A 26,222-nucleotide genomic window follows, 5' to 3' on the forward strand; every position below is an offset into this window, starting at 1 on the left:
AAATGAGATGATATACATGTGTGATAGGCTCTGTAAATTCATAAAATACTATATAATCTGAGTAATTTTTGTATTAGCCTTGTTTAAATCCTTCTTTATATGCCTAAAACGTTTTATCCTAAAACCTTAGCCCAGGTCCTTGCACATAGTAAGTGTGGGCAGCAATTATTGGATATTCCAGCGAATAAAATGAAAACATATTAATATTTTTACTCTCACAGCTCTTACGTGCTGCTGAGATGACAAGAGACAATAAGCATAATAAATTCATTAATTATATAGTATACTAGAAGGTGATAAATGCTGTGGAAGGGAAAATCAAAGTAGGATAAGAGGAACCGAGAGTCTGAGGGTACAAGATCCAACTTGTAATTGAGAAGGGATTTTTAGGAGGTGAGAGTGTCCTCCATGTGAGTATTTTAGGGAGGATAATTTTGGACAGGGGGAACAACTGGTACAAACACCCTGAGGTGGAGTGCTGCCTCTCTTGTTTGAGGAATATCCAAGAGGCCAGTGTGGCTGGAGTGGAGTTAGGCAGAGACAAAATAAATAAAAATGAGATTAGAGAGGTCATGGAGAGGGCACAGCACTGCAGACCATGACTGAGTGAATTGGGGGCCACCACAGAAATGTGAAGAGAAGAGTGACATGATCTGACTCACATTTCAAAAGAATCATCCAGGCCACGCTTTTGACAATGGACAAAGGCAGAAGAGGAAGAAAGGACAGAGGCAGAGACACAGTTAACAAGCTATTACAGAAAATCAGGTGAGACAAAATAGTGACTTGCATGATGGTAATAGAGCTGGAGGTGTGGGTAAAAGGTCAGATTCTGGATATATTTTGAAAGTAAAGGCAACAGGATTTCTTGACAGACTGATTATAGTGTGTCGAAGAAAGAGGAATGCAGGATGATTCCAATGTTTTTGTTGACAACTGTAAGGCTGGAACTGCCAACCGGAGGCAGAAGTTCACTGGTGGGCCCAGCTTGGGGAAAAGATCAAGATTAGGTTGGGCATGTTAAGTTTGAGATGTCTATTAAACATCCAGATAGGAATGTCAAAGATGCACTTGTGTTTAAGAGTCAGGAATACAAGAGGGAATTCTATGCTAGAAACAAAAAGTTGGAAATTATTCAATACAGATGGTACTTAAAGCTGTGTGACTGACTGACATGACAGAGGAGGTGAGAATAGACAGAGAAGTCCAAGGAACAAGCCTTGGACAACTCCAGTGTTAGGTAAGAAGTTGAAAAGAAAAGAGAGACGGCATCAAAGGAGGCTGAGGAAGAATGATCAGGAAAGCACAGGAAAATCCAAGAAACATATGGTGTCCTGGAATCTATGTGAAAAATGTATATTCAGAAAGACAGAGTGATAAATTTGTCAAATTCTTGAATTTGTCAGGTAAGGTAAGAACAGAGAATTGATCTTTGGACTTAGCAAAGCAGAAGTTATCAGTGACTTTTATAAAAGTAGTTTCGGTAGTGTGAAAAGATCAAACTTCTGTTTAGAGTGGGTTTCAGAGAGAATAGAGGAGGAATTGAAGAAAGGAATAAACTTTGTCAAGTAGTTATCTGCAAAGGAAAAGAGGGAAATGTGATGGTAGCTTGCAGGGGAAGTGTGGTCAAGAGAGGTTTTTCATTTGTTTTTCAAGATGGAAGAAATAACAGCATGTATGTAAGCTCACAGGAGGGACCCAGCAGGGATGGGGGAATGGATGATATAGGATAGAAAGGGAAGAATGGCTCCTTATGAAAGTGAGAGGGGATGGGATCTACAGGATGAACATGAAAATAAAGACTGGCTGCAGAGAGGGGCATGAATAGTTCATTTACAGAAACAGCAAAGGCATAGTGTTGGGTACAGATGCTGTTAAGTGGGCAAATATCATGGTGGGAGGTTATGGAGTGCCATTCTAAACACTTAAATTTCATCAGTGAAATAAGCACAGTAACTTAGCAGAATGTGCAGATGAAAAAGAACAGAATTTGAGAAAACAGAAGATATGAAATAATTATTAGAAAAGCAGGTGAGTGAATGAACTAAGAAAACATCTTATGACTATTGGGCAGTGAACGCTGGGATACACAGTGAATTTTTAAAAATCTTTGCCCTCATAAGTCTTACATCCCACAGAGTGGGCAATAAATAATAAACATTATAAGTATGTTATGTATATATTATAGGGCCGTTTAAGTTCATGGTGAGGAGAGTCAAATGGCTTTTGATTTGTCTTCAGACATGTTCTGCTGCATGGCGTAGGTTCACAGTAGCTCAGTAACTTGAATTAGCCAGGATTGTGGTTTTACTAAGCAAGCCTGGTAAAGAGAGAAGGCTAGAGGTTGTGGGTGTTTTCAGGCTGAGTTAGAAAGGAGAGAGGACATGAAGGAGGTGAGGAACAGTAAAAAGGTGGTAAGGTCAGTGGACTGAAGGATGCATTAAAGAACGACTGTGTTTAACTCTCTGATACATCTGACATGTGTTCTCCATCTCCACTTCCCTGCTAGTCATAGTAGATAAGAATACTCCCTGGATTCGAATTCTAGTTCCATCAATTATAAGATCTTGATTCTGTTTTACTTTGTCCTATCTCATTCCAAAACACATGTCCTTAATGACCATAGTTTGATAATGAGTTTTGATATTTATTTAGTAAGGCAAACCCATAAATAACTGATAATTTTTCAAGATAAAAGTGAAATAAATTTTCAGGAAAAAAAGAAGCTGAGAAAATTTGTCACAAACTAAAGAAAACATGAGAGACAGTAGATGAAAGAGTGCTCATTAGGTGAAAGGAAAATGATCCAAGAGGGTAGCTTTGAGATGTAGGAAGAAACAAAACACAAAAAAATAATAAATGTCTTGATAAAGCTAAATAACTATCAACACATAAAGAAAAAATATTCCCATAAGAGTCATGAATATACAGAGAAAATTAAAGTACATGACAATGGCAGTGTAAAAGTTAGGGGTGAATAAAAAAGAGATTTAAGAGTTCTAAAATCCTTGCATTGTGCTGGAAGAGGAAAAAGTACAATGATTAGTCAAAGATACATGTCATAATCCCTAGAAAGGAGATGATTATTAAACAGAAAATAAAAGAATACATCTTAATAATCTAATAAAAGAAAATCTAAATGATAATATTAAACAGATCTAAAATAAGGCAAAAATGAGGATAAAAAAAGAAAGATGGAACTAATGGGGCAAATAGAAAAAGTAAGACAGTGTGGTAGGGCATTAATTCCAGTCTTACATCAATGCATAAGTATCTCAATATTCTACTGTAAAGGGAAAGTTAAGATTTCTTACAGCCTGAGTGTAATGGAGAAATCCAGCTTATCATAGTGCTTTAAATATTGTAAGTCTTCAACTTCTAGTTGATGAATAAGTGATGAAATTATCAGTGATACTGCATTGTTATGAAATAAATATAAAAGGAGCCCCTAGAATTGGCTCTAATACAGGTAAAGAAGTAAACACAGCCATATAGGCATGGCTTCTCTGTCCCCACAAACACTCATTTGTCGTAGGGCCTCACTTCTGTCCTCACATGCAGAAAACATTTGATGACCTCTTCTTGCAGGGACAACTTTGTGAATGGGCTCAGACAGACCAGCAAATACACCTCATTGCCTCATAAGTGTTTTTATTTGTTTCAGTTTTTGTTCTGAACCTTCCTACTCCTTCAAGTATCTGCATTTACTTTCTCAAATTCTTTTATTAGAGACTGAAGAAACTGTCATCTCCTTACATGCTAATGAGTTTAATAATGTCCTCCAGTCACCACAAGCCTTCTTTCAAACTACACAATTCCAACTGCTTCAGTCTCAGAGTATCTTGAAATAATGATCTGACCACCTGTTAGAGTCGTGAAGGGAAGGAATTTGGGTTGATTGAAGAAGATAATCCTCATGGTCATGGTAGACTGATATGTACAGAAAACAGTTCAAGGAAAAATACTCAACTAAATTCATTTCTACTCCAGCATGCAGTTTCAAGTCAAGTTTCACCCTAGCTCCAGGTGGCAGGCAGAACAAGGTGGAGAGGCACAGCACAAGTGAGGGGTGAGTGCAGGAGCTGCTGGCTCCTGTTCCAGTCTTTCTTCCTTGGCCTCACCTGAACTTTTACTATAATAATAGTCATCATTTATTAGGTGCCTCCCATGTGCAGGACACTTTACACACAGTATCCCTAATCTTATTAACACCCTTATTTTATAAATTCAATGACTAAGTCAAGAGTTACATAACCTGGCCAGACAGCTAGTACATGGGAAAGGTGAGATTCACACCAGGGTCCACCCAGCATCTCTGCTTATACCATGCTCTGCTTTAAGGTTCTCTGAGAACTCAGACAAGCCTTGGGATAACAATGTGCTAACAGGACGTAGCAGGAGCAAGGACCCACTGGTCATCCTGCTACCTGATCAGAAGGAAGGAAAGTTGTATTTGTTGAACACCTACTATGTTTTAGGCATAGTACTAGGTGCTTTTACCTAGAACTTAATTCACTTATCCTCAACTCATTTATTCCTCACAATAACCTGATAAGGGAGATGATTTTATCCTCATTTTACATATAAGGAAACAGGCCTAGAGAAATGAGCACAGTATCCAAAGTCACATAGTTAATAAGATGTGAAACTCTGAGTTTGAAAGTCTCTGGTTTCAAAGTCATGAAATTTATCACTCCCCGTTTTAGACACTTCGTTTTGGGAACAATGTGGAGGAATTAATCAGAAAGGACAAGAAAGTCATATTCAAATAGGTGGTAGGAGTAGAGACAATTCAATACAGAGAGAAGTCTTAGATGAGAGCAGTGAACCAGGGCACTGGACTGGGATTCAGGAGGCTTCCCCTAGACTCCAGTTCCACCGATGCAGCCTCAGGCAGGACTTCACCTCTCTGGGCATCAGTTTCTTCATATGTTAAACATACGGGGTTTTAATTAGGTGATCGCTAAAGACCCCTCTAGCCCTAAAGCTCTGTGTCTCTAAGTGCTGAGAGGGCACCGACAGCGTTCCTCCTCCCTACGGAGCATAATGTGATGGTTCCGGCCGGCCCTGGCTGACTCTCGCTGTCCCTGGAGATGACTGGGTTCAGTGCCACCCGGACCAGAACTGGGGATGCGGAAGCAAGAGGCGAGTCTACTGCTCTCTCCTGGTCCTGGGCCGCTCTGTGATTATTGGGCGTCCGGAAACTGTCTCCCCTATGGGTTTAGAAAGAAAACTGAGCGCCCAGCGGGTGTGACAGTCATCTACAGGGGCTTGGGTGGTCCATCAGGCGAGGCTGTCTCTCGGCACCCGAGGCTCCAGGCTGATCTCGGCCTTATCCGCCGCAGCTGGCGCGCCCGGGCTAGGACTGGCGGGTCGCCAGGGTGGGCGGCGGCCCCACCCGTGCGCCCCGGCTGCGAGAGCGGCAGGCTGGGCCCCTAGCCCGCGCCTGGCCTGTGGAGGGAGCCTGAGCGGGCGGCGGGAGCTGCTCCTGCGGGCCGGGGCCCTAGCCCTGGCTGCAGCGGGAGGCGTCTCTGGGGCCGGACGCGCGTGGGGGGCGGGGGCGAGGCCGCGGCGAACAAAGTCCAGGCCCCTCTGCTGGAGCGCCCGCGCGCCGGGAGGTTCTGCCAGACACGCGCGAGGTCCGAGGTGAGAGAGGCCAGGGAGCGCCTGGCCGCGAGGGGAGACCCGGGACACGGGGCGCGGGGCGGGAGTGGCGGGACCTCCACCCAGTGCCCCCTGGCCCCTCGACCAGTGCGCCGGGCTGGACGCCCCGCGCCGGAGCGAGTGCACTTGGACCTGAGGCTGTGGTTTCTCCTCAGGCTGAGATGGATCTTGAGGCGGCAAGGAACGGAACAGCCCGGCGCCCCAGGAGCGCGGAGGGCGACTTGGAACTGGGCGTCAGCAGGTACATCCCCAGCAGCCACTGGCTTTTCCGTTACACGCGAATCAGCAGGACCAAGTTCACCCTTGGAAAGAAGTTGTAAAAATCGGTTGATGCCTTTGAAGACTTTTGTTTTGGAGGCTTCTTTGAAAGGTCTTGCATCCTTCTGACCTTGGAGCAAAAGTGTTATGTGGCCTCAAAGAATGTCACTGAGCCTCCTTTTGGAACAGATTCAGGAAGAAAAGGCTGCCTTGAAAAGTGTTCCCTTTCCCTTTGTGCAGGGGGATTCGATGAATATCTGTGTTGTGTAACATTCCTTGTATACGTAACTCTTGAAACTTTTACAAATGACTTTAATATACATCATCTGGTTGTTCAGACCTATAGGGTGTCAGACATCTGCTGTTGATGGCTGTGCTTTTTGAACGAGGGTAGTGAAACAAAAACTCCCTCCCCTCCTGCCCATCCCCTGTTATGTCTCTTCCTCCTTGTCTTACCCCTCCCCCTCCTCTCATCGCCAGGCTTGTTTGTATTTCTCCTTTCTGGGAGAATCGGTGGGGAGGGGGAACCTCCGTACATCCGAATCAGTTTTGTTCAAGTGCTAGGGGGAAACAGCGCTTCCTTTGCCTTCGCGTCTTTCTCGGTTCCCCTGGTCCTTGTTAAACTCACTTCACAGGCTTTATGAACGGCGCAGAAGCTCCCAGTCAGTGGCGTGTGTCTTTGTTTCCTCTTTCACTGTGGGAATAGTGAATCATTTTCGCCTTTAGCCTGAAATAGTTTATGAGGCTATTACGGTCTCTGAGTTCATGCCAGGCTACCCAGAAATAATTGACCTGTGTCAAGTCATCACCCAGAGGGACAAATTTATCAGTTTCTGTAGTTTGTCCTCAAGCTGCTAGGGGCTTGATTAGCTAACTGAAAACATGCCTATCTGATGCTTAAACTGAAGCATTATTTTAGCCTGTTAACGTGTTTGTGCAGTAACCTTGCTGTATTTCTTCTAAGTACCATGGTGTTTTTTCATAGAAAATTTAGTTTTGCCATATAGAATTGAAAAAGTGACAGATGGTGTTACTTCCAATGGAAGTACTTATACACGCAATAGAAAAATATGGTTTTCATCAGCTGGCTGTTTAGGCAGGGATTGACTGTGAGTCTATTAATAGATGGCATTTTCATGAAGAAGTCTATTTATGTATTGCACTGGCTTAACATTTGATGCATGTACAGAGGAGCTATTCCTACAAAAGGTGTGGTAACACTTCAGAACCCAGGAAAGTCCTCAGAGGGGAAGCCCACAGCTCCTGCTGGGAAGAAGAAAGCAGCTCAAAAGAGAAATACAGAAAGTTAACAATAAGTTAAGACCACAAGATTACGAAATAAAATGTAATGAAACTAATTTTTATAAAAGCAGACCAAAGATAATATATTTAAAAGAAGTTAAGCCTGCTTCAATCAAATTAGTTTTATTCTTGTTCTATTTATGTTGTTATTGCCCGTGGCACATTCTTTTGAACGTATTTAGTGGCAGATGTTTGTCCAGTGATTTTAGTCAATACTTTACATAATTGGGAATCATCTTATGAGTAAAACTTTATCATTTAACTGGAAAAATGTGTCATATATATGTAAAAATCATCATATATATAGAAATCACACACACACACACATACACTCCCTCATGGATTTTATATTATAGTATGGAGGACAGACATAAATAATGCACATACTAAATAAGTAAGCCACAGCCAATGTTAGAAGGTAATTAATGCTATGGAAAAAAACCATTAATCCAGGTTAAGTAGATCAGGAGTGCAAAAGGGGAGTACTTAGCAATTTTAAGTAGGGTGGTTAGGGTAGATCTTATTTTAAAGGTAATATTTGAGCAAAGACTTGAAAGAAATGAGGGGAAACAGCTGTGTGGGTATCTAAGGGGAGAGCATTCCTGGTAAAGGTAACTGGCAGTGCAAAGACCCTGAGTTCTGAGTTGGGTACATGTTTGGTGAGTTCATCAGAGCAGAGAGTCCAGGCTGGTTGGAGCAGAGTAAGCAGGTTTGGGAGTAGGGGTGTGGTAAGAGAGGAAATAAGCAAACAGATCATGTGGGGCCTCAGAGGTTAATGCAAGGATTTTGGCTTTTATTGTAAGAGAAAGGAAAGCCATTGTAGGTTTTTGAGCAAAGAAGTAATTTATGGCTTGCGTTTTGAAATGATTACTCTGACTGCTGGTTGAAGATAGACTGAAGCAGCATAGGTGGAAGTGGAGAGACTAGGCAGGAGGCTGTCCTACTGGGGACAGCAATGAAAGTGGTGATAAGTGGTTAAATTGGTTAAATTCTAGATGCACTTTGAATGTATCACCAACAAGATTCCCTGACACCACTCTCCACAATCCTTCAGAAGAATGGACATTCCTAATTTTAAATCAAGATTTTTTTTTTTTTTTTTTTTTTTTAGTTTTAGAAAACAAATAATTGACTTAGCAGACACTGTTAACATACTTTTCTTTCCTGTGTATGTGAGCTCTGTAAGGCAGGCTACCATTTCTTATGTATCCATATATCCTTGTAGTACCTTGGACAGTTACTTTTGTACTTGCTGTGTTTGTTGAACTGAACAATTTTGACATTTTGTGAACATCACTCTTATATTTGAAAACATTATAATAGTTGAATATTGTAACTAAACATGTTTATGTTCAATTGATTGTAAAACATTTTGTAACAGTTTTAAATTCAAGCAATTATATTTTTTACAGCAACCAAAAAAGGAAAAAAACGAAGAAAGTGAAATTGATTGGAGTATTAACATTGGTAAGCTGTGAAATGTTAAATGTGAATAATCCTACCTTTTATTCAGATTTGATGTATTGAATCAATTTTTTTTTTTTGATGTATTGAATTTGATGTATTGAATCAAAGTACTTGCTTTAAAGCAAGTACTTTAAGATTGTCCAGCTAGGCGAGTTGACTCACACTTGTAATCCCAGCACTTTGGGAGGCTGAGGTGGGAGGGTTGCTTGAGCCTAAGAGTTTGAGACCAGCCTGGACAACATAGTGAGATCTCATCTCTACAAAATAATAAAAATAAAAATCTTTAAAAAATAGCCATATGTCATGGCATGAGCCTGTAGTCCCAGCTACTTGGGAGGCTGAGGCAGGAGGGTCTTAGGAGTGTGAGGCTGCAGTGAGCTATGATCACACCACTGCACTCCAGCCTGGGTGGCAGAGCGAGGCCCTGTCTCAAAAACAACAACAAAAAAACCTGTCTGCAGGCAGCAATAAATTGTCCTTGCTGCACCTGTGCTAAGTTTGGCTTATTATAGTCAATGACCCACATTCTCAAGATGGATGATTTTTTAAAATGTAGAGACAGGCTGGCGATGACACAGGGCAGAGCTAACTGGTGTGCAAACAAAGTGAAAATGTGTTAGTAGCACAATGCAAACTCAACAAAATTTCAGGAAATTGCATTTCTGCATTTACTTCACAAACAACCACCCCAAATTTAGCTTTAAATAAGCTTACATATCAAGCAAGTAATTGTTAAGTACATAAATTTTAATTTAAGGAATCTACATTCACATTTGGCTTCCAAAAATTGGCTAAATAGGGGGTAACTATTAGGGATTCTGATTATGCTTAAAACAGTTTTCGGTGCTTTTCTGTTGGTACAAGACAAGACAATATTTTTGGAAGAAGTCTCCTAATCTGGTTTTCATTTGAAATATGTCTTACAGAGGCAGCTCAAGAAAGCATTTGCCCATTTTTGGTAAATATGATGTGTTTCAAACTGTAACAGCCATTAATTTGATAGCAAAGAAGTTAGAATTGTCATGTCAGCTGAAATCCAACTTAGTAATTAAATGGATAAAAAGACACCAAAACATCCACACTCTCAAACTCTGCTGCGTACTTCTCATGTAACCACGAAGCCCCTATTCATTGTCTTCCCTCCTCTTTTTTTATTTGTTTGTTTAAAAAGGCTCAGTAAGGGCAATTAAAAAAATTACTGCTTTGGAGAATAAATTGTTTATCAAATGAAAGCTGGTTTTAATGCATAGGTTTTAAATCTGCCTCCTACAGAAAATAAAATCCTATAAACCTTAATGTAGAAACAGAAATGTTCATTTGAATTTAAAAGTTTTAGCTTAAGTTAAATTTAAATTTAATCTTTATTTTCACCTCTTAATCGATATCTTAATAGATATTTTTTGTCCTGAAAGAGGTTGAGGATAAAGTTGTGCTCTAACAGGAGTTAGAAATATATTATTTTGTGTAAAATCACTGAAAACAAACCTAGGTTTACTTAGGATGTTGCTGTGAAATTCACTTCATTTTAAATTTATGCTTAGAGGCTGTAAAATTGTATTCAGTTAATATGAAAACATTTAAAATGCTTTTTAATGTTAACAACCTGACCCTGTGCTTTTAACTGTAGCTGACAGACCCAAGTGTTCTGTTTTCCTTTTCCTGGAACCACTAAAAATGAACCTTTGGGACACTAGTCCCTTTGTGGCAATTTTAGGGACCCAGCTCCATTGGCTCTTGACTTTACCTGCTCCCATTGTTTTATACAAGTTCTGCCTGGCTTCTGACCCTTTATCTCTTTCGGTTCCCTTGCTTGCCCTGCGCATTTGATGATGGAGTTTGCCCCTGTCCCTGAAACCTTGCCTGAACTCCTGGAACTCTTTGAGAGCGGTTACACACATACCCACTTTCCACCATGTGCCTCTAACCTCAGCCTCGCCCGGGTCATTGATGCAGTTTGACTTAGCTTCAGCCCTCAAAGGCTCCACTGTGCCAAGCCTGACTCATCACCCACTCTCCCAATAACTGTTCCTTGTCCCCAAAAGGGGCTGGAGAGGGGGGAATGGGCAGAGTAAAGCATTTTAAGAGAGGAGAGAAACAAAAAACAAGACAGGAAACTACAGAAATGGAAACGTAAGAGGAGGAAAATGTAGTCTAGAAGGCAGAGGAGGAAAGAAGAACAAAGAGAAAGAGTACCATAAATGGGTCAATCAAAAACAGAAAGAAAAGGTGAGAAATGGAACAAGACTAATAAGACAGTAACAAAGTCCTTTGAAGTGTTAGGACACTGATCTGCTGGTTAGTTCTTGGGGGTTGTGCACTTCACTGTGACAACTGGTATCACCCTTACCCTCTGTAGGTAGTACTGTGTCCAAGATTCTTGGTGTGGCCCACCAGCACAGGCCTTCTATCTCTCTCTAACATCCTCTCCCACACTTTATACTGTGCCCTTCAGGAATGCCACTGCTAGTGGTTACTTAAGCATTCCATCTAGTTTCTAGTTACCTTCTTGTTATAAGCCTAAATTCTTCCTACTTCTTCTACACTTGCCGATTCTTCTCCAGGGAACTCCCTCTTACCCTTCAAGGTTCTACATACTTGGCAGGTGACACTGGTGACAAATAAATTTTCACAAAAGTTCTACATAAGGATCTCCATGAGCAAGACTTCCCTAAGGTGCACATATAGACACACTGTAATGTTTGTTGTGCTTCACTACTGAGTTGCCTTTTTAAAGCTAAGTTAAACCTTTTAAAGGGATCTTATGTCAAAACTCAGAGCATCTATTTTCCCCTACTTTAAATTCTCCCTCTGAAATATTCTGAATGCTTTTTTAAAGGAGGTGGTGTGTATGTGTGTGTGTGTCTGTGCGTGTGTGTGTGTGTCTGTGTGTGTGTGCGTGTTTAAACTTAATGTCTTTCCCTAGCCATTCTTTATTACTGTAGGAGCTCTGGGAGATCAAATAATATTTCTTAAACCTTTATCCCTTCTGATTGTATTGTAATTATTTATTCAAATCAGATACTGATTAACCATAATTAGATTGATTTCTTTACAGAACACAAAATAAACAGAATCATGAAATTAAGGTGTTAATGATTTGAAGACCTCCTTTTCTAAGACATTCATTTGCAACTCTTAAAAAAGTACTGACTTTAAATAAAAATCCAAAGAACATATAATTAGGGAAGAGGAGAAATTCCATTCCACAGCTAAGTATTATTTTATTTCCTTTTTTTAGTTTCGATACTCTGATTGGCAGGATAAATTGTTTATGTTGCTGGGTACCATCATGGCCATAGCTCACGGATCAGGTCTCCCCCTCATGATGATAGTGTTTGGAGAGATGACTGACAAATTTGTTGATACTGCAGGAAACTTCTCCTTTCCAGGTAAGCATTTCTTTACCTTTTAAAAAAATCCATAGCATTTCTTTAACTGGGTAAACTTTTGGAAGTTGATTTTGCTATTCATTACTATCTTACTTAATGATTTGGATATCTGGATGACTCCAGATATCATAGAAGGAGTTGTAAAATTCTCAGAAAATTGTTCAAATACTCATTTAAATTTAAAGAAATACATGTATTCTTGTTTGACTTTTAATACAGGTGAAGCTTCTAAATAAAGTAAAGAAGTCACTCTACTTGAGAACAGTGGAAATGTAATGAATGTATATCTATGCAGTATCCATCCTATTAGTAATTGCTGATGAGTTTCAAAACACTTCAGTTAAACATGGCAGTACTTCTTAGCTGTATTTAGCTTGCAGATCTGTTTCTGGGTTTTCTTTTCTTCTCTCCCCTTCACCTTAAAAAAATTATACCCATTTCTGTCTCTAATTTTGGATCAACCAGATTGACTGGAACTTGAGATGGCACTTCGCTAAAGAGTGAATTGATTCAAAATGTCCCTTGGAATTCACCCAAAGGACTATAATTACTGAAGAGCCAAAAGAGTCCCATAAGTTAATGTTATCAATAAGAGAGACCCTGACAATAGCATTAGAGTGGGGTTCCAATAGACATACTTATTTTCATAGTAACCAAATTCAACATAGAAATGAAGATTTTCATGCTTTCTACCAAGCCTGAAGCCTCTTTTCTCTAACAGACCTTTGGGCACTGGGCTGGAGAAGACTGAGTGAAACTTTACTGTTGCACAGATGGTAGAATATTTTCAAAACACTGGTAAAGGAAAGGCAGCTTTCTTAGCAAAGATATCTAAGACAAATTATCATGTAGACAGCATTGAATGAGAATTTACAATGTTCACTGACTGAAAACTACATATTTAGTTACTATTGTAGGCCTTACGTGTAATTTCCTAAGAGAATAGGATTGCTTAATTAATACAACAGAATATGTTTACATAAATATTGATAAATATTAATGCCTTTTAAAAATCTGATAAAAGCATCCTTTGAATATTTAAAGCAAACCCCTATAAAAAGTTTGTTTATTTATTCTCAAGTAATATTGTCTCTGAAAAAATACCTCTTCATAATAAAAATAACAATAATGGTGATTTTTCATTGTGCTTACTATGTACTAGGTCCTATGCTGAGCACTTTACATACATTATTCCACTTTACCCTCACAAGAAAAATACTACACAGTAGGTAATGTTATCTTCTGTGATAGATGTTAAAACCAAGGCTTGGAGAGGGCAAATAACTTGTCCATCGTTACACTGCTGGTGGATGTTAGGACAGAATTCAAACACAGGTCTTTCTGCCATCCAAACCATGCTCATTGTCATATATATTATAGGGTCAATATAGATGATTAGGAAAAAAAGTGCTTGGGAAAGTTTTAAATGGATTGCTTATTTGTGACTAGTGACCAAAAGTTTAACATAAACACTATGAAGTTGTGATAGGACAGATAGTTTAAAAAGTCTTTAAAGAGGCCGGGCACCGTGGTTCATGCCTGTAATACCAGCACTTTGGGAGACCGAGGTGGCGGATCACCTGAGTTTGGGAGTTCAAGACCAGCCTGACCAATGTGGAGAAACCCCATCTCTACTAAAAATACAAAATTAGCCAGGCATAGTGGTTCATGCCTGTAGTCCAAGCTACTCTGGAAGCTGAGGCAGGAGAACCGCTTGAACCCAGGGGGCACAGGTGGCGGTGGGCCAAGATCGCACCATTGCACCGCAGCCTGGGCAACAAGAACAAAACTCCGTCTCAAGGAAAAAAAAAAAAAAAAGGTCTTTAAAGAAATGGGAGAGTAGGAATTTTCTATTGTCTATTTGTTTTCCTAGAAAATCTATAGATCTACAACATATTAATTTTATATACATATAGAGCAGGATGATGCCCATATTAAGACACCTCAGTTAAAAATCTATTTCTCGTGGAATACTACACATCTATAAAAAATACAAAATCACGAGCTACTCGGGAAGCTGAGGCAGGAGAATTGATTGAACCCAGGAAGTGGAGGTTGTAGTGAGCCAAGATCGTGCCACTGCACTCCAGCCTGGGCGACAGTGCAAGACCTTGTCTAAAAAAAAAACAAAAACAAAAACAAAATTGTGTCCTTTTCAGCAATGTGAATACAACTGGAGGCAATTATCCTAAGCAAATTAACACAATAACAGAAAACCAAATACTGCATATTCTCACTTATAAGTGGGAGCTAAACATTGGGTACACATGCACATAAAGATGAGAACAATAGACACTGAGATCTACTAGAGAGGGGAGGGAGGGCAGCAAGGGTTGAAAAACCAAACACTAGGTACTATGCTTACTACCTGGGTGACGGGATCATTCATATCCCAAACCTCAGCATCACACAATATCCCCATGTAACAGACCTGCACATATACTCCCTGAATCTAAAATAAAAATTGAAATTATTTTAAAATGAAGAAAGAAATGCAGACTCGCAGGCCACATCCTGGACCCACTGAATTAGCAATGGTATTTTAGCAAGACCTTTCCTTCCCCATAGTGAATCAGAGATGCATTTATGCACATTAATGTTCAAGGGTCTATTAAGTGGTCTGACCTTCCAGACGGGGAGCTGGGTTTCTCACTCATCTCTTTAGTAGCAGGACAATGACGCCATAGGAACTTACACCAGCTGTCTTTGATTTCCATCTTATTTCATCTGGAAAAAAAAAAAAATCAAAGAAACTACAAAGACGCTTCTCCAGCTCCTGAATTGTCAGCATCATATTTCCACTGCCCCTACTTTGAAATTATCTTTGAGTTTCACATTTCCTGATTTTCAAACCATAAAGCACCATTTATTAGAGCACCAATAGAATATTTTTGTGGAATAAGACCCAACTTTATCTGTTCATGTATGGTCTAGCACCTCTTTTCAAGTGTTGAAGATATTATCTCTTGGTGACTCACATTAGCCTTCCAGTGAAGCACTTGTGTGTTCATAAAATATCTGTGAAATAATATAGAGAAACTGGTGATTACTTCTAGGGAGAGAAAGTGAGTGGCTTTGAAAATGGGTGGGTGTGATGTCTCCCTGTATTCTCACTTGTAACTGTTGACATATACACCTTTACCAAGAAAAAATAAATTTAAAGTAATTTTTTTAAAAAAAATGGCTTCTACACGTGGTTAAAAATATCAGATTAACAGATGAATGGAAAAATAAAATATGGTAGATACATACAATGGAATATCATTCAGGTTTTTGAAGGGAAATAACTTCTGACACATGCTAAGTCATAGATGAACCTTGAGGACATGATGCTAAATGAAATAAGCCACTCAAAAAAAAGATAAATACTGTTTGATTCTACTTTTATAGGTATCTAGAGTGAAATTCATAGGAACGCATGTGGAATGGTGGTTAGTAGGGGTTGTGGGGAGGGACAGTAGGGAGCTGTTGTTTGATGGGTATAGAGTCTCACTTTTGCGAGATGAAAAAGTTCTGGAGGTTGGCTGGACAACAGTGTGAATATACTTAACAGTACTGAACTGTACACTTAAAAATAGTTAAGATGGTAAATTTTATGTAACATATCACAATTAAAATTTTTAAAGTCAGATTAAAGCAATGCAATTCACTTATCACAGATCATTTCTCTTTTGGACCAATTTTATTAGTTCTGTTTTTGTTTTTACTAATACCAGAATAATTCCCAACTTTCTTACTTGGAGAACTTTTCTTGTTTTTTTTTTTTTTTTTTTTCTTTTTTAACTTGTGCCTAATTATGAAACTGAATGGCTTTGTAGCTGGACATGGCAGAGAGGTGCCAAATTCAAGGTCTCTCTGGGGAACGGCACAAGCAAGTCACTTACAGACCTGTGGTTGACGCAGAGATAAACTCATGAGAGTTGCCAACTTTGTTTTGGTAGCCTCTGAATTATAAACACTCCTGTTATGACACTTGGTACCCTGTAGCCATGTTTCTCGTTAGGCTTACTGGATGTTATGGAGGATTTAGATTGGAAAGTTCCTCAAATGTTATGAATTTTCAACATCCACTCTTTGGTTGTTTGCAAAAATAATATTCTCATACCTCTTTGAAGACAATGAAATCTTTAAAGGATACTTACTCTAAATCCAGACTGCTTACTGATGTGTTGAGAGTTGTAGAGTTTAGCAAAAATCATGGGGATTGGGAACAGATAGAGTGAGTACTTAGCTGAGGTTCCAGCTTATCTCATAGAGATGTTTACTTAGTCTATTCTTTAGAATTGTTGGATGCTTGGACAACCAGACTTAATAGGAGTCAAATGAGAAGGGCATGTTAGAAGGAAAAAAGGTTTATGTTACAAGAGGGTCTGACAATGACTTATTGTGAGCAAAGCCCGTCCTTGTCAACAGAATAAAGCTACTCCATGACAGAGTTGTTCCCTCACAATGAGTCAGTTGTGCAGAAACTATGCACACAACATTCTGCATCCAAAACATTAAGGACAGAGTTGGAGGAAACGGTTTTTCTGCAGAGTGTCAAGGACTTGATATCTTTTATGCTGTCTCTGTGACTGTAATAATCTAGAAAATTCTGTGGGGGAAATAGCTGCACCCTGATTGTCCTTGCATTGCCTCTTGGTTGAGGGAAAAAATGCCATTTTGAGCCCCAAGGCACCTTCATTAATTGTCCATCGTGCCTAGGGTGCCTGAACAAACACCAGCTCTTTATTTTGAGATGAATAATTCTGTGTGGTAAAAGAAGTCCTAGGCAACATTTAAAAATAACTAAAAGCATGTAATTGGATTGTTTGTAACACAAAGAAAGGAGAGATGCTTGAGGTGATGGAAACCTCTCCTTCTTCCCCTACGAAGAAAAAGAAGTCTTGGGCAGATTCAGGAAAGGCGGACACTGATTTACTTTGAGACTCAAAAGTGAAAATGAAGACTATGTTTCCCTATCTAATCCTTAATGTATACACTGCTTATTCAGACCCTTCACCCATGAGCTGTGTGACCATGGGCAAGTCTCTTAACCTCTATAATCCTCACTGTTCTCACCTTTGAAAGGTAAGCATAAATTTACTGATAGAATTAAGTGAGATGATTTGTGTAAAGTGTCTGGAACATAGTAAATGATCAATAAATATTGGGAGAAACTAATTATAAGAACTTGGAAATGAAACAACCCACTCTGTTTCTTCATTTATAATATGTACAGGTTATATAGGTATTCTCTAAAATGAATAGGTAGCTTCAGGACTTCCCCAGTTCCTTACTATGGGAGGCATTCAGGTGGACTGGGGTGTAAGTTTTACATCCTGGCATATTAGAATCAACCAGGACACTTTTTCTTTTTTGAGACAGGGTCTTGCTCTGTTGCCCAGGCTAGAGTGCAGTGAAGTTATCATAACTCACTCCAGCCTTGAACTCCTGGGCTCAAGTAATCCTCCTGCCTCAGCCACCTGAGTAGCTGGGACTACAGGCACCTGCCACCACGCCCGGCCAACTTTTTGTAGAGGTGGGTTTCACCACGTTGCCCAGGCTGGTCTCAAACTCCTGGCCTCGAGTGATCCTCCCACCTCAGCCTCCCAAACTGCTGTAATTACAGGTGTGAGCCACTGGGCCTGGCAGGAGGCACTTTTAAAAAATGTGGTGCTTTGGACTCAACCAGAGATTCTGGCTGCATTGGGCTTGAGTGGAGCCTGGGCATCTGTAATTCTTAAGCTCCCCATGTAATTCTAATGCACAGACAGCATTAAGAACCACCAAGGCAAATGACCATGTAGATATCGTTTATGAGACTGAAGCAGAATAGGTAGCATCTGACAAGACCAGGACTAGGCTCTTTTCAGATCTAGCATGCCGTGACTCTCCAGGCGACACACCAACATACATTTAGTTCACCTTTGTCCCAGGCAACCAAAAGTCTGAGTTTCCCCCGGGGGTTCTGGGGCTCCTCAGGTTACTAACCCAGCACTAGATTTCCATTCTTAGGACTCTGAGAAAGGAGCGGGTCCAATCTGGAATGCTCATAGATTCTTTCCTAGGAGGGAGAGTCAATTTGAGTTGATATCTGTGTTAGTCCATTTTGTGTTGCTATGAAGGAATATCTGAGACTGGGTAATTTATAAAGAAAATGTGGTTTTTTGGCTCATGGTTTGGCAGGCTGTGAAAGTATGGTACCCACATCTGTTTGGAGCTTCTGGCGAAGCCTCAGGAAGCTTTTACTCAATGAGGGAAGGTGAATGGGGAGCAGATGTGTCATATGGAGAGAGAGGGAGCAGGAGGGAGAGGCCAGGCTCTTTTTAACGACTAGCTGTCACATGAACTGAGTGAGAACTCGCTCATTATCTCAGGGAGGGCACCAAGCCATTCATGTGGGATCTGTCCCGTTGACCGAAACACGTCCCATCAGGCCCCACCTCCAACACTGAGGATGAAATGTGAGATTCGGTGGGAACAAACATCCAAACCATATCAGTATCTTTATTGAGAGAATTTAAAAGTTTGAGGTAGGTGTTGAAAGAGAGGAAAAACTTATTTCAGATTTCACCCAATTTTTCAGTTCAGGGAAATGAAAAACCACAATGAGTTTTACAAATGCCACAGCTTTAGAATAACTTGTCTGCCTCTAGTTCCAAACACTATTACAATTTGCTCTATTTAAAACTTCAGGATGGAAATGAACACACAGAAATGAACTGATAAGATGAAAAGTAAAATAGGGCATGAATCTTCAAGGTTCTGATAGCTTATAAAGAGCTAGATTCATAATCAGAAATTTCACTGTGAACATCAGTAGAATTTATAATCCTGGGGGAAAGATTATGCTGCAGTTGGGGCCAGATGCCTGGTAATTTATCCTGACAGTAGTTTGAGTTTTAAATAAATTTCAACCTTATCTTTCTTTGGAAAAAGATAAGGAGGATACACAGCACCATGAAAACATGACCCCTGGGCTATTTACACATGGCAAAGGAACAAAGAGACCAATTTCTCTCCTAAGGCCATGGAAAATGAGAAATATGTACCCTGATGTATTTTCTCAACAATGCTGTGGTGATATTTTATCCTATTATTTTGTGAATGCAGTAGATGTCAGCTGTTTCTTATTTTTTCATTTGTGTTTTCTAAAAAGTAAAAATAAGTCATTATCACATGAATAAATCAGTACAGTATAGTGTTACGAGCATAGGCCAAATTGCCTGGGCTGACTTTCAGCTCTGCCACTTACTAGCTGTATGACATTAAGTAGGTTACTTTATTTATCTGTGCCTCCATTTCCTCTTTTATAAAATGGGGTTTGTAAAATAGTCTCACCTCATAAGATAATTCAATGAATTTACACACTTAAAATATTCAGAACAGTGCCTGGTATTTAATAAATGCTCAATAAACATCAACTATTATTAAAACATGAAAATCAGGAAAGATGCATTGACATTTTATCAAATTAGCTCAAATTAATAGACAATAGATTTCTTTCCAATTAACTGCTTCAAAAATACTAGAATACAGCAGTGCTGGTAAGCAAGAGGTGGAATGCACGATATTCATTTATTGCCAGTGATCACTGACGTGCCTTTGAGCAACCAAGTTATCTTCCCTTTCTAGTTTTTCCTCCTTTGCGATGGATGAACTTAGCCTTTCCCTTACTTATGTCATATGAGTTGTGTAAAGATAAAACACACAGATATAAAAATAAAATTTACTGAAGTACCTATAAAGTGCTTTGAGCCACCAAAAAAAAGTGCCTCTTAAATCCTGTGTTTTCTATTTTAAGTATTTCTTCATGCCTTCTCTGTCTTCTGTGTGACTTGTGGCTTCCTCGTCTCTTCAGTGGCTCCTCTGTGCCTCCTTAGAAGGCTGCTTTGCTAAAGGCTGAGACTGCCAGGATGGGGGAAAGACCTGGGAGGGCTTATCTTCCCTTTCTTGGCCCTTAATGTCCAGTACCTAAACCCTTGGGCTCTTTACTTGAGTAAAGTGAAAATAATGCACTTGAGTGTGCAAAGAAAAGAGTGTTTTTTAAAGAGAACCTTAACAACAGCATCTTCTAGCTTTCGTACATTTAAATTAACAGATTTTTTTAAACCTGGCAATGACTATAATAGTTTGATCTTTTAACATGTTTTATTTTATTTTTTAATTTAGTGAACTTTTCATTGTCGCTGCTAAATCCAGGCAAAATTCTGGAAGAAGAAATGACTAGGTAACTCATATATATGGTGTACTTTTTTAAAGTTTCATTTGAAAATAATTTCAAATTATAGAATTATGAGAATATACAAATAACATGTACTCTTTACCCAGATTCACCTATTGTTATCATTTTTTGCCCCCAAATCCCAATTTAAATTAAGATGCACACATCATGGCCCTTTACTGCAGTATGACTCCTAAGAATAAGGATATTTTCTTACATAATCACAGTACAGCCATTAGCTTCAGTAAATTTCAATACTTTTATCTAATATAACATCATATTCCAATTTTGTCATTTGATCCAATAATGTCATTTATGGCATTTTCTCCTCCTTCTAGTTTCTCAATAGAAATCTCTAAAGCCTGTAAGCATGATGTTTGTATGTCCGCATAGCAATGTTGCTGATTGTAACAAGTGCTGTCTGTACACTGAAAGGCCTGAAAGGTGTCTGTCTGGAAGCAGTTTGTAAAATTAGATAATAAAAATTGGAAAGTATTGATATGTACTTATTATTTTTAAAAATACTAACATTCTACTAATTTGGTAAAACCTTCACTCCAGATTAGTTTGAATTCATGACATTTTACCATGTCATTTTTAAAAAATATTTCAAATTCTGACAAATAGGAACAGAGTTTTTGGTTCTTTGTATAAAGAATGTGGGAAAACCAGTATGGAAAGGACGATTTCACACATTCAATCTGCTTATTACTATATATGCAATATGTAAATAGTAGTGAACTTTTCAGTACAATAAGATATACAAGTCTAGAATATAATTAAATTGTATCACAAATTATCAATATCAGTTAAAAACAAATCATTAACTTATTTACAGTTAACAACAAAAATTTATCCATTTTCTTTGGCTAACAGTTCAAATAAACAGATTTGCCATCATGGAGCTCATCATTTTATAATTTAAGAGAAGAAAAAAATGTTATGTCTCTTTGTTATAATGTATACAGTTTTTGTTATCAGTTTAGTAAATTGATTGATTTCCAGTTCTGAAAATTTCTCCTGAAAGAGATGAATAAAGGATGGTAGGGTGGGGGCAGTGGCTCACGCCTGTAATCCCAGCACTTTGAGAGGCCAAGGTGGGCAGATCACCTGAGGTCAGGAGTTCGAGACCAGCCTGGCCAACATGGTGAAACCCCATCTCCACTAAAAATACAAAAATTAACTGGGCATGGTGGTGCATGCCTGTAATCCCAGCTACTCAGGAGGCTGAGGCAGGAGAATCACTTGGATCCAGGAGGTGGAGGTTGCAGTGAGCTGAGATAGTGCCGCTGCACTCTAGCCTAGGTGACAGAGTGAGACTCAGTCTCAAAAGAAAAGAAAAGAAAAGAAAAGAGAAAAGAAAAGGAAAGAAAAACAAAGGTATTTAATAGAGCCTTTTTTTTTTTCCAGATATGCATATTACTACTCAGGATTGGGTGCTGGAGTTCTTGTTGCTGCCTATATACAAGTTTCATTTTGGACTTTGGCAGCTGGTCGACAGATCAGGAAAATTAGGCAAAAGTTTTTTCATGCTGTTCTACGACAGGAAATAGGATGGTTTGACATTAACGACACCACTGAACTCAATACGCGGCTAACAGAGTAGGTACAATGTCACACTTTCATACAGAAATTAATTACTATGTGAAAATTTGTCAAGGAAAGTTTTTAGATGAAAAATGTGACTAGATTGAGCATCTGACCTGTATTAGAAATCGATCATCTGGCAGCCATGTCTGGCAGCATCTATAGCCTAGGCCGTTGCATGTTGGCTTTCCCCCAAGGTGCACAGCAGGTTTATTTGAGGACTGAGCTCACATCTTATACTTGTTTATTTCTCATGGAACTTTCTACTGTAGGACCTGACAGGTGCTAGACTCTCAGTAAAGATGGTTGAATGAATGAATAGATGATTGAATTAATTTACAAAGAGACTTGCTTTAGCAATTGTCAACTCTTCGCTTATTCAACAAATATTTGAGGGTGTTTAATGTGCTAAGTACCATTCTATGTGTTCGCAATGTATCCGTGAACAAAGCACAGAGCTCTGTTCTTTTGGTGCTTACATTCCAGTAGGGGGAGATAGATGATAAACTTTCCTGACTGAGAGTCCTGGCAAGGGCATCCTGAGCAAATAAGTCAAAAAAAAAAAAAAAAAAAAGGAAGAGCAAGACATTTAGGGTCTTGTAAACCACAAAGACCTCAGCTTTCACCCAGTGAAATGGCAGCCGTTGGTAGTTTCTGAGCTGAGGAGTAACATGACCAGACTTGCATTTTCAAAGGATCACACTGTCTGCTGTGTTGAGAATAGACTGGGATGAGAATAGGGACAAGGGTAGAAGCAAAGATCTTTTCCCTGTTACTTCCCTATAATAAGAAATGCAGTAATCCTTCCCTATTACTGTTGCTTATTATTGTTGCAATGTTCTTCTTAATTCTTGCTTTTCAACAGATAGATTTATATGCTCAAAATGTTAATGCTTCTCTCATAGGATTGACTCATTTAATAGTATCAACTTTAATGATACTAACTTATTAGAAGAATTGATTAATCCTGAATTTCTTCCTTTGTGCGGTGTTTAGGTGGGGAAGATGTTATTCAAGAGGCTAAGACTCTCAAAGAGGCTTGCAGTCAGTGAACAAATTTTACTTGTCTATGTGTTTGTTGGATGTCTACTTCATCTTTCTAACTGAAACCTCCTGCCTGTAACCACTTAGGTGTGATCTTTTTTAGTGACATCTCCAAAATCAGTGAAGGAATTGGTGACAAGGTTGGAATGTTCTTTCAAGCAGTAGCCACGTTTTTTGCAGGATTCATAGTGGGATTCATCAGAGGATGGAAGCTCACCCTTGTGATAATGGCCATCAGCCCTATTCTGGGACTCTCTGCAGCCGTTTGGGCAAAGGTATGTTTGAAAGCTGGCCATTTTTATGTGTGTTAACCCCTGCACACAGTTATCTTTAATATGCAGAAGTCTCATACTTGTACCTGTGCAGGTCTGCATTAAATGTCAGTTGAAACTACATCCAGTAACATGGTGTTAATATGGTGCTTTAGTAAGGAAATTAATTTTTAACATAATTCAAAATGTCACAGGCTGGGTGTGGTGACTTATTCCTATATCTCAACACTTTGGGAGGCCAAGGTGGGTAGATCACTTGAGGTCAGGAGTTCAAGACCAGCCTGGCCAACATGGCAAAACCCTGTCTCTACTAAAAATATGAAAAACTAGCCTTGTGTGGTGGTGCATACCTGTAATCCCAGCTACTCGGGAGGCTGAGACAGGAGAATCGCTGAACCCAGGAGGTGGAGGTTGCAGTGAGCCACGATCATGCCACTTCACTCCAGCTTGGGTGACAGAGTAAGACTTCGTCTCAAAATAATAATAATAATAATAATAATAATAATAATAAAATTCACAGTTCTTACTTCAGTTACCCTTAGTTAAGGAAGTGCAACTTTAAAATATAACATTACCCTCAAATTATTGCATGACCATAAAAATTTTAAATAGAGTTTGGATTTGTTCTATTTATTTTAATTATTACCTGTTATGGTTAAGTGGCACTCTGCCAGTTTTGCCTTGCAATAAAATACACAAAATGTATTCTGCTTCGGCCAACACTTCAGAGTCGAGAAATTTTACTGGCAATTTTTGCTCATCCTGGGGTTGATGATTTACATAGTGAACTACTTGTATCTCTTTTGTTATTATTTTTCCTTTGCTTTTCTCCTGAAACATCTTGTTTGGCTATCTTATTATTCAGCAGAATGCCCATGAGGAGGTCTGGAAGTATTGTTTTTATAGTAATTAAAAATTGTGACACAAGGCCAAGGTGGGTGGATCACGAGGTCAGGAGATTGAGACCATCCTGGCTAACACAGTGAAACCCTATCTCTACTAAAAATACAAAGAATTAGCCAGGCGTGGTGGCGCGCACTTGTAGTCCCAGCTACTCGGGAGGCTGAGGCAGGAGAATCGCTTGAAAACGGGAGGCGGAGGTTGCAGTGAGCCAAGATCGTGCCACTGCATTCCAGCTTGGGCAACAGAGTGAGACTCTGTCTCAGAAAAAAATGTGACACAATAAAGGAAAGAATGGTAAATCCTTTCAAACCAGTAAAGCTTTATTTTATTTTACCTTACAACTAACAGAGAGAAACAGTAGATGTGGAACGTGACAGTGTTCCCAAGAATGCTATTTAGAGAATTATGTGTGGATTTTCTTTTCTCCTGAGTACTCTTGGGGAGCCTATCACCTGGGTGGGTCAGATATAGCCTTTGAGGGATGTGGACGCAGTCGTTGGATCTAGAACACTGGCATTTGCTATGTGACTTTAATATTTGGTAAAGGAGAGGGTTTGAGAAGAAAAAGTAGGTTAAAGAGTTGACCAGAGTGCCTTTAAACTTTTCTCCCTATACAAAAGTGATCACTGTTTCTTTTCTGTCCAGATACTCTCGGCATTTAGTGACAAAGAACTAGCTGCTTATGCAAAAGCAGGCGCCGTGGCAGAAGAGGCTCTGGGGGCCATCAGGACTGTGATAGCTTTCGGGGGCCAGAACAAAGAGCTGGAAAGGTCAGGAAGGTTCTTTAGCCACTGGTTTAAAGAATGTGTTTTTACATTTCGTTGCTTCTTCTTTTGTGGTTTGTGTTTATTACCTTCCCTTTCCTAATATTAACCCTTCTCCCATAAATTATAAGCACCCTTTACTGATGGCTATAGTTGACTGTCAGACTCTAAAGCAAGGTTCTTAACCTTTTATGCTCCATGGACTCTTTTGGCTTTGTGATAATATAAATGGAATCCCTTGTTTTTAAATGCATAAACCAAAATATGCTAGCCCTTTGGGGAGCCAAGGCGGAGGAGAGCTGGAGTCCAGGAGTTCAAGACCAGCCTGGGCAACACAGTAAGACCCTGGCTCTACATTTTTTTTTTTAATTAGCTGGGTGTGGTGGTGTTTTCCTGTGGTCCCAGCTACTCAGGGGGCTGAGGCAGGAGAATCACTTGAGCCCAGAATGTCAATGGTGCAGTGAGCTGAACTCCAGCCTGGATGATAGAGTAAGCCTCTGTCTCAAAAAAATAAATAAATAAATAAAAATTTTTAAAAAAACAAAAACTAAATAAATAACCACTCCCCCCCCAAAAAACAAGTAGGATTACAAAGGAAAATAATTATATTAAAAATACTTATCAAAATATTTTTTATTTTTACTCCCTTAATGACTATGAACTGGAATATAGAAGAGAAAAACCTGAGACAAGATTGACTTCTCAGTTATAGCCCAGAATTCTTTGTAGGGCCTTGTGGGTCCTCCATGACAATGTGGTAGGGCTTCCCAACCAGGCGTCTGGCTTTCAACTTTAATAATCCAGAATAAGCCTGGAAAATTGACCATGATTGACATATGAAAAGTTGTGTATACATCTTTAATGTGTATATCTCAATGAGTTTGGGTATAAGCATACACCTATGAAAAAGGCTATTCTGCTCTACTTACATCTTACATCTCTACTTACATCTTTAATGTGTATATCTCAATGAGTTTGGGTATAAGCATACACCTATGAAAAAGGCTATTCTGCTCTACTTAAATGAAAAGAATTACTTAGGGTTTTATTTAAATAACATTATCCCCTACTATAGTTGAAGTATGATTCCATATAAAGCATTTCTTCGGCTGTTCTATGGGACTCTTGATACCCATAACTCTTGGATATAAAAATTCTCTGGAAATTCTCTAGCATTAAAAACAAAGTTTCCCTTACTCCCCCCATTTCATTTTCTACTTTTCTATTCCTTAATCCCTCTTCAAAGCCAACATGTTTCTGGTCCTCTAACCTCTTCCTTTTTTCTCTCTCACTGCTGCTTCCTGTACACAGTAGTCCACACAGACCACACTAACCCTCAGTTGGACCTCGGGATGTCAGTGTAATC

General features: G+C 39.3%; 1 protein-coding gene across 5 annotated transcripts in view; it reads left to right on the forward strand.

The window, feature by feature from the left end:
* The first annotated feature begins 4,616 nt into the window (after positions 1–4,616).
* ABCB4 (ATP binding cassette subfamily B member 4) overlaps positions 4,617–26,222 on the forward strand; it is a 70,680-nt gene continuing 49,074 nt past the window's right edge. Inside the window, exons 1-8 of one of the 5 annotated variants that reach the window (XM_073009153.1) lie at positions 4,617–5,646; positions 5,820–5,905; positions 8,637–8,691; positions 11,930–12,080; positions 20,235–20,292; positions 21,697–21,888; positions 23,021–23,192; positions 24,738–24,862. In XM_073009153.1, coding sequence (XP_072865254.1) covers positions 5,826–5,905; positions 8,637–8,691; positions 11,930–12,080; positions 20,235–20,292; positions 21,697–21,888; positions 23,021–23,192; positions 24,738–24,862 — 833 coding nt within the window. In that variant the 5' untranslated portion in view covers positions 4,617–5,646; positions 5,820–5,825. Of the gene's footprint in view, positions 5,647–5,819; positions 8,692–11,929; positions 12,081–20,234; positions 20,293–21,696; positions 21,889–23,020; positions 23,193–24,737; positions 24,863–26,222 lie in introns of all 5 variants that reach the window. The other 4 variants (XM_007982301.3, XM_073009155.1, XM_073009156.1 and 1 more) reach the window with 4 other exon arrangements.

This window comes from Chlorocebus sabaeus, chromosome 21 (genome assembly GCF_047675955.1).
Source record: "Chlorocebus sabaeus isolate Y175 chromosome 21, mChlSab1.0.hap1, whole genome shotgun sequence".
Lineage (NCBI taxonomy): Eukaryota > Metazoa > Chordata > Mammalia > Primates > Cercopithecidae > Chlorocebus > Chlorocebus sabaeus.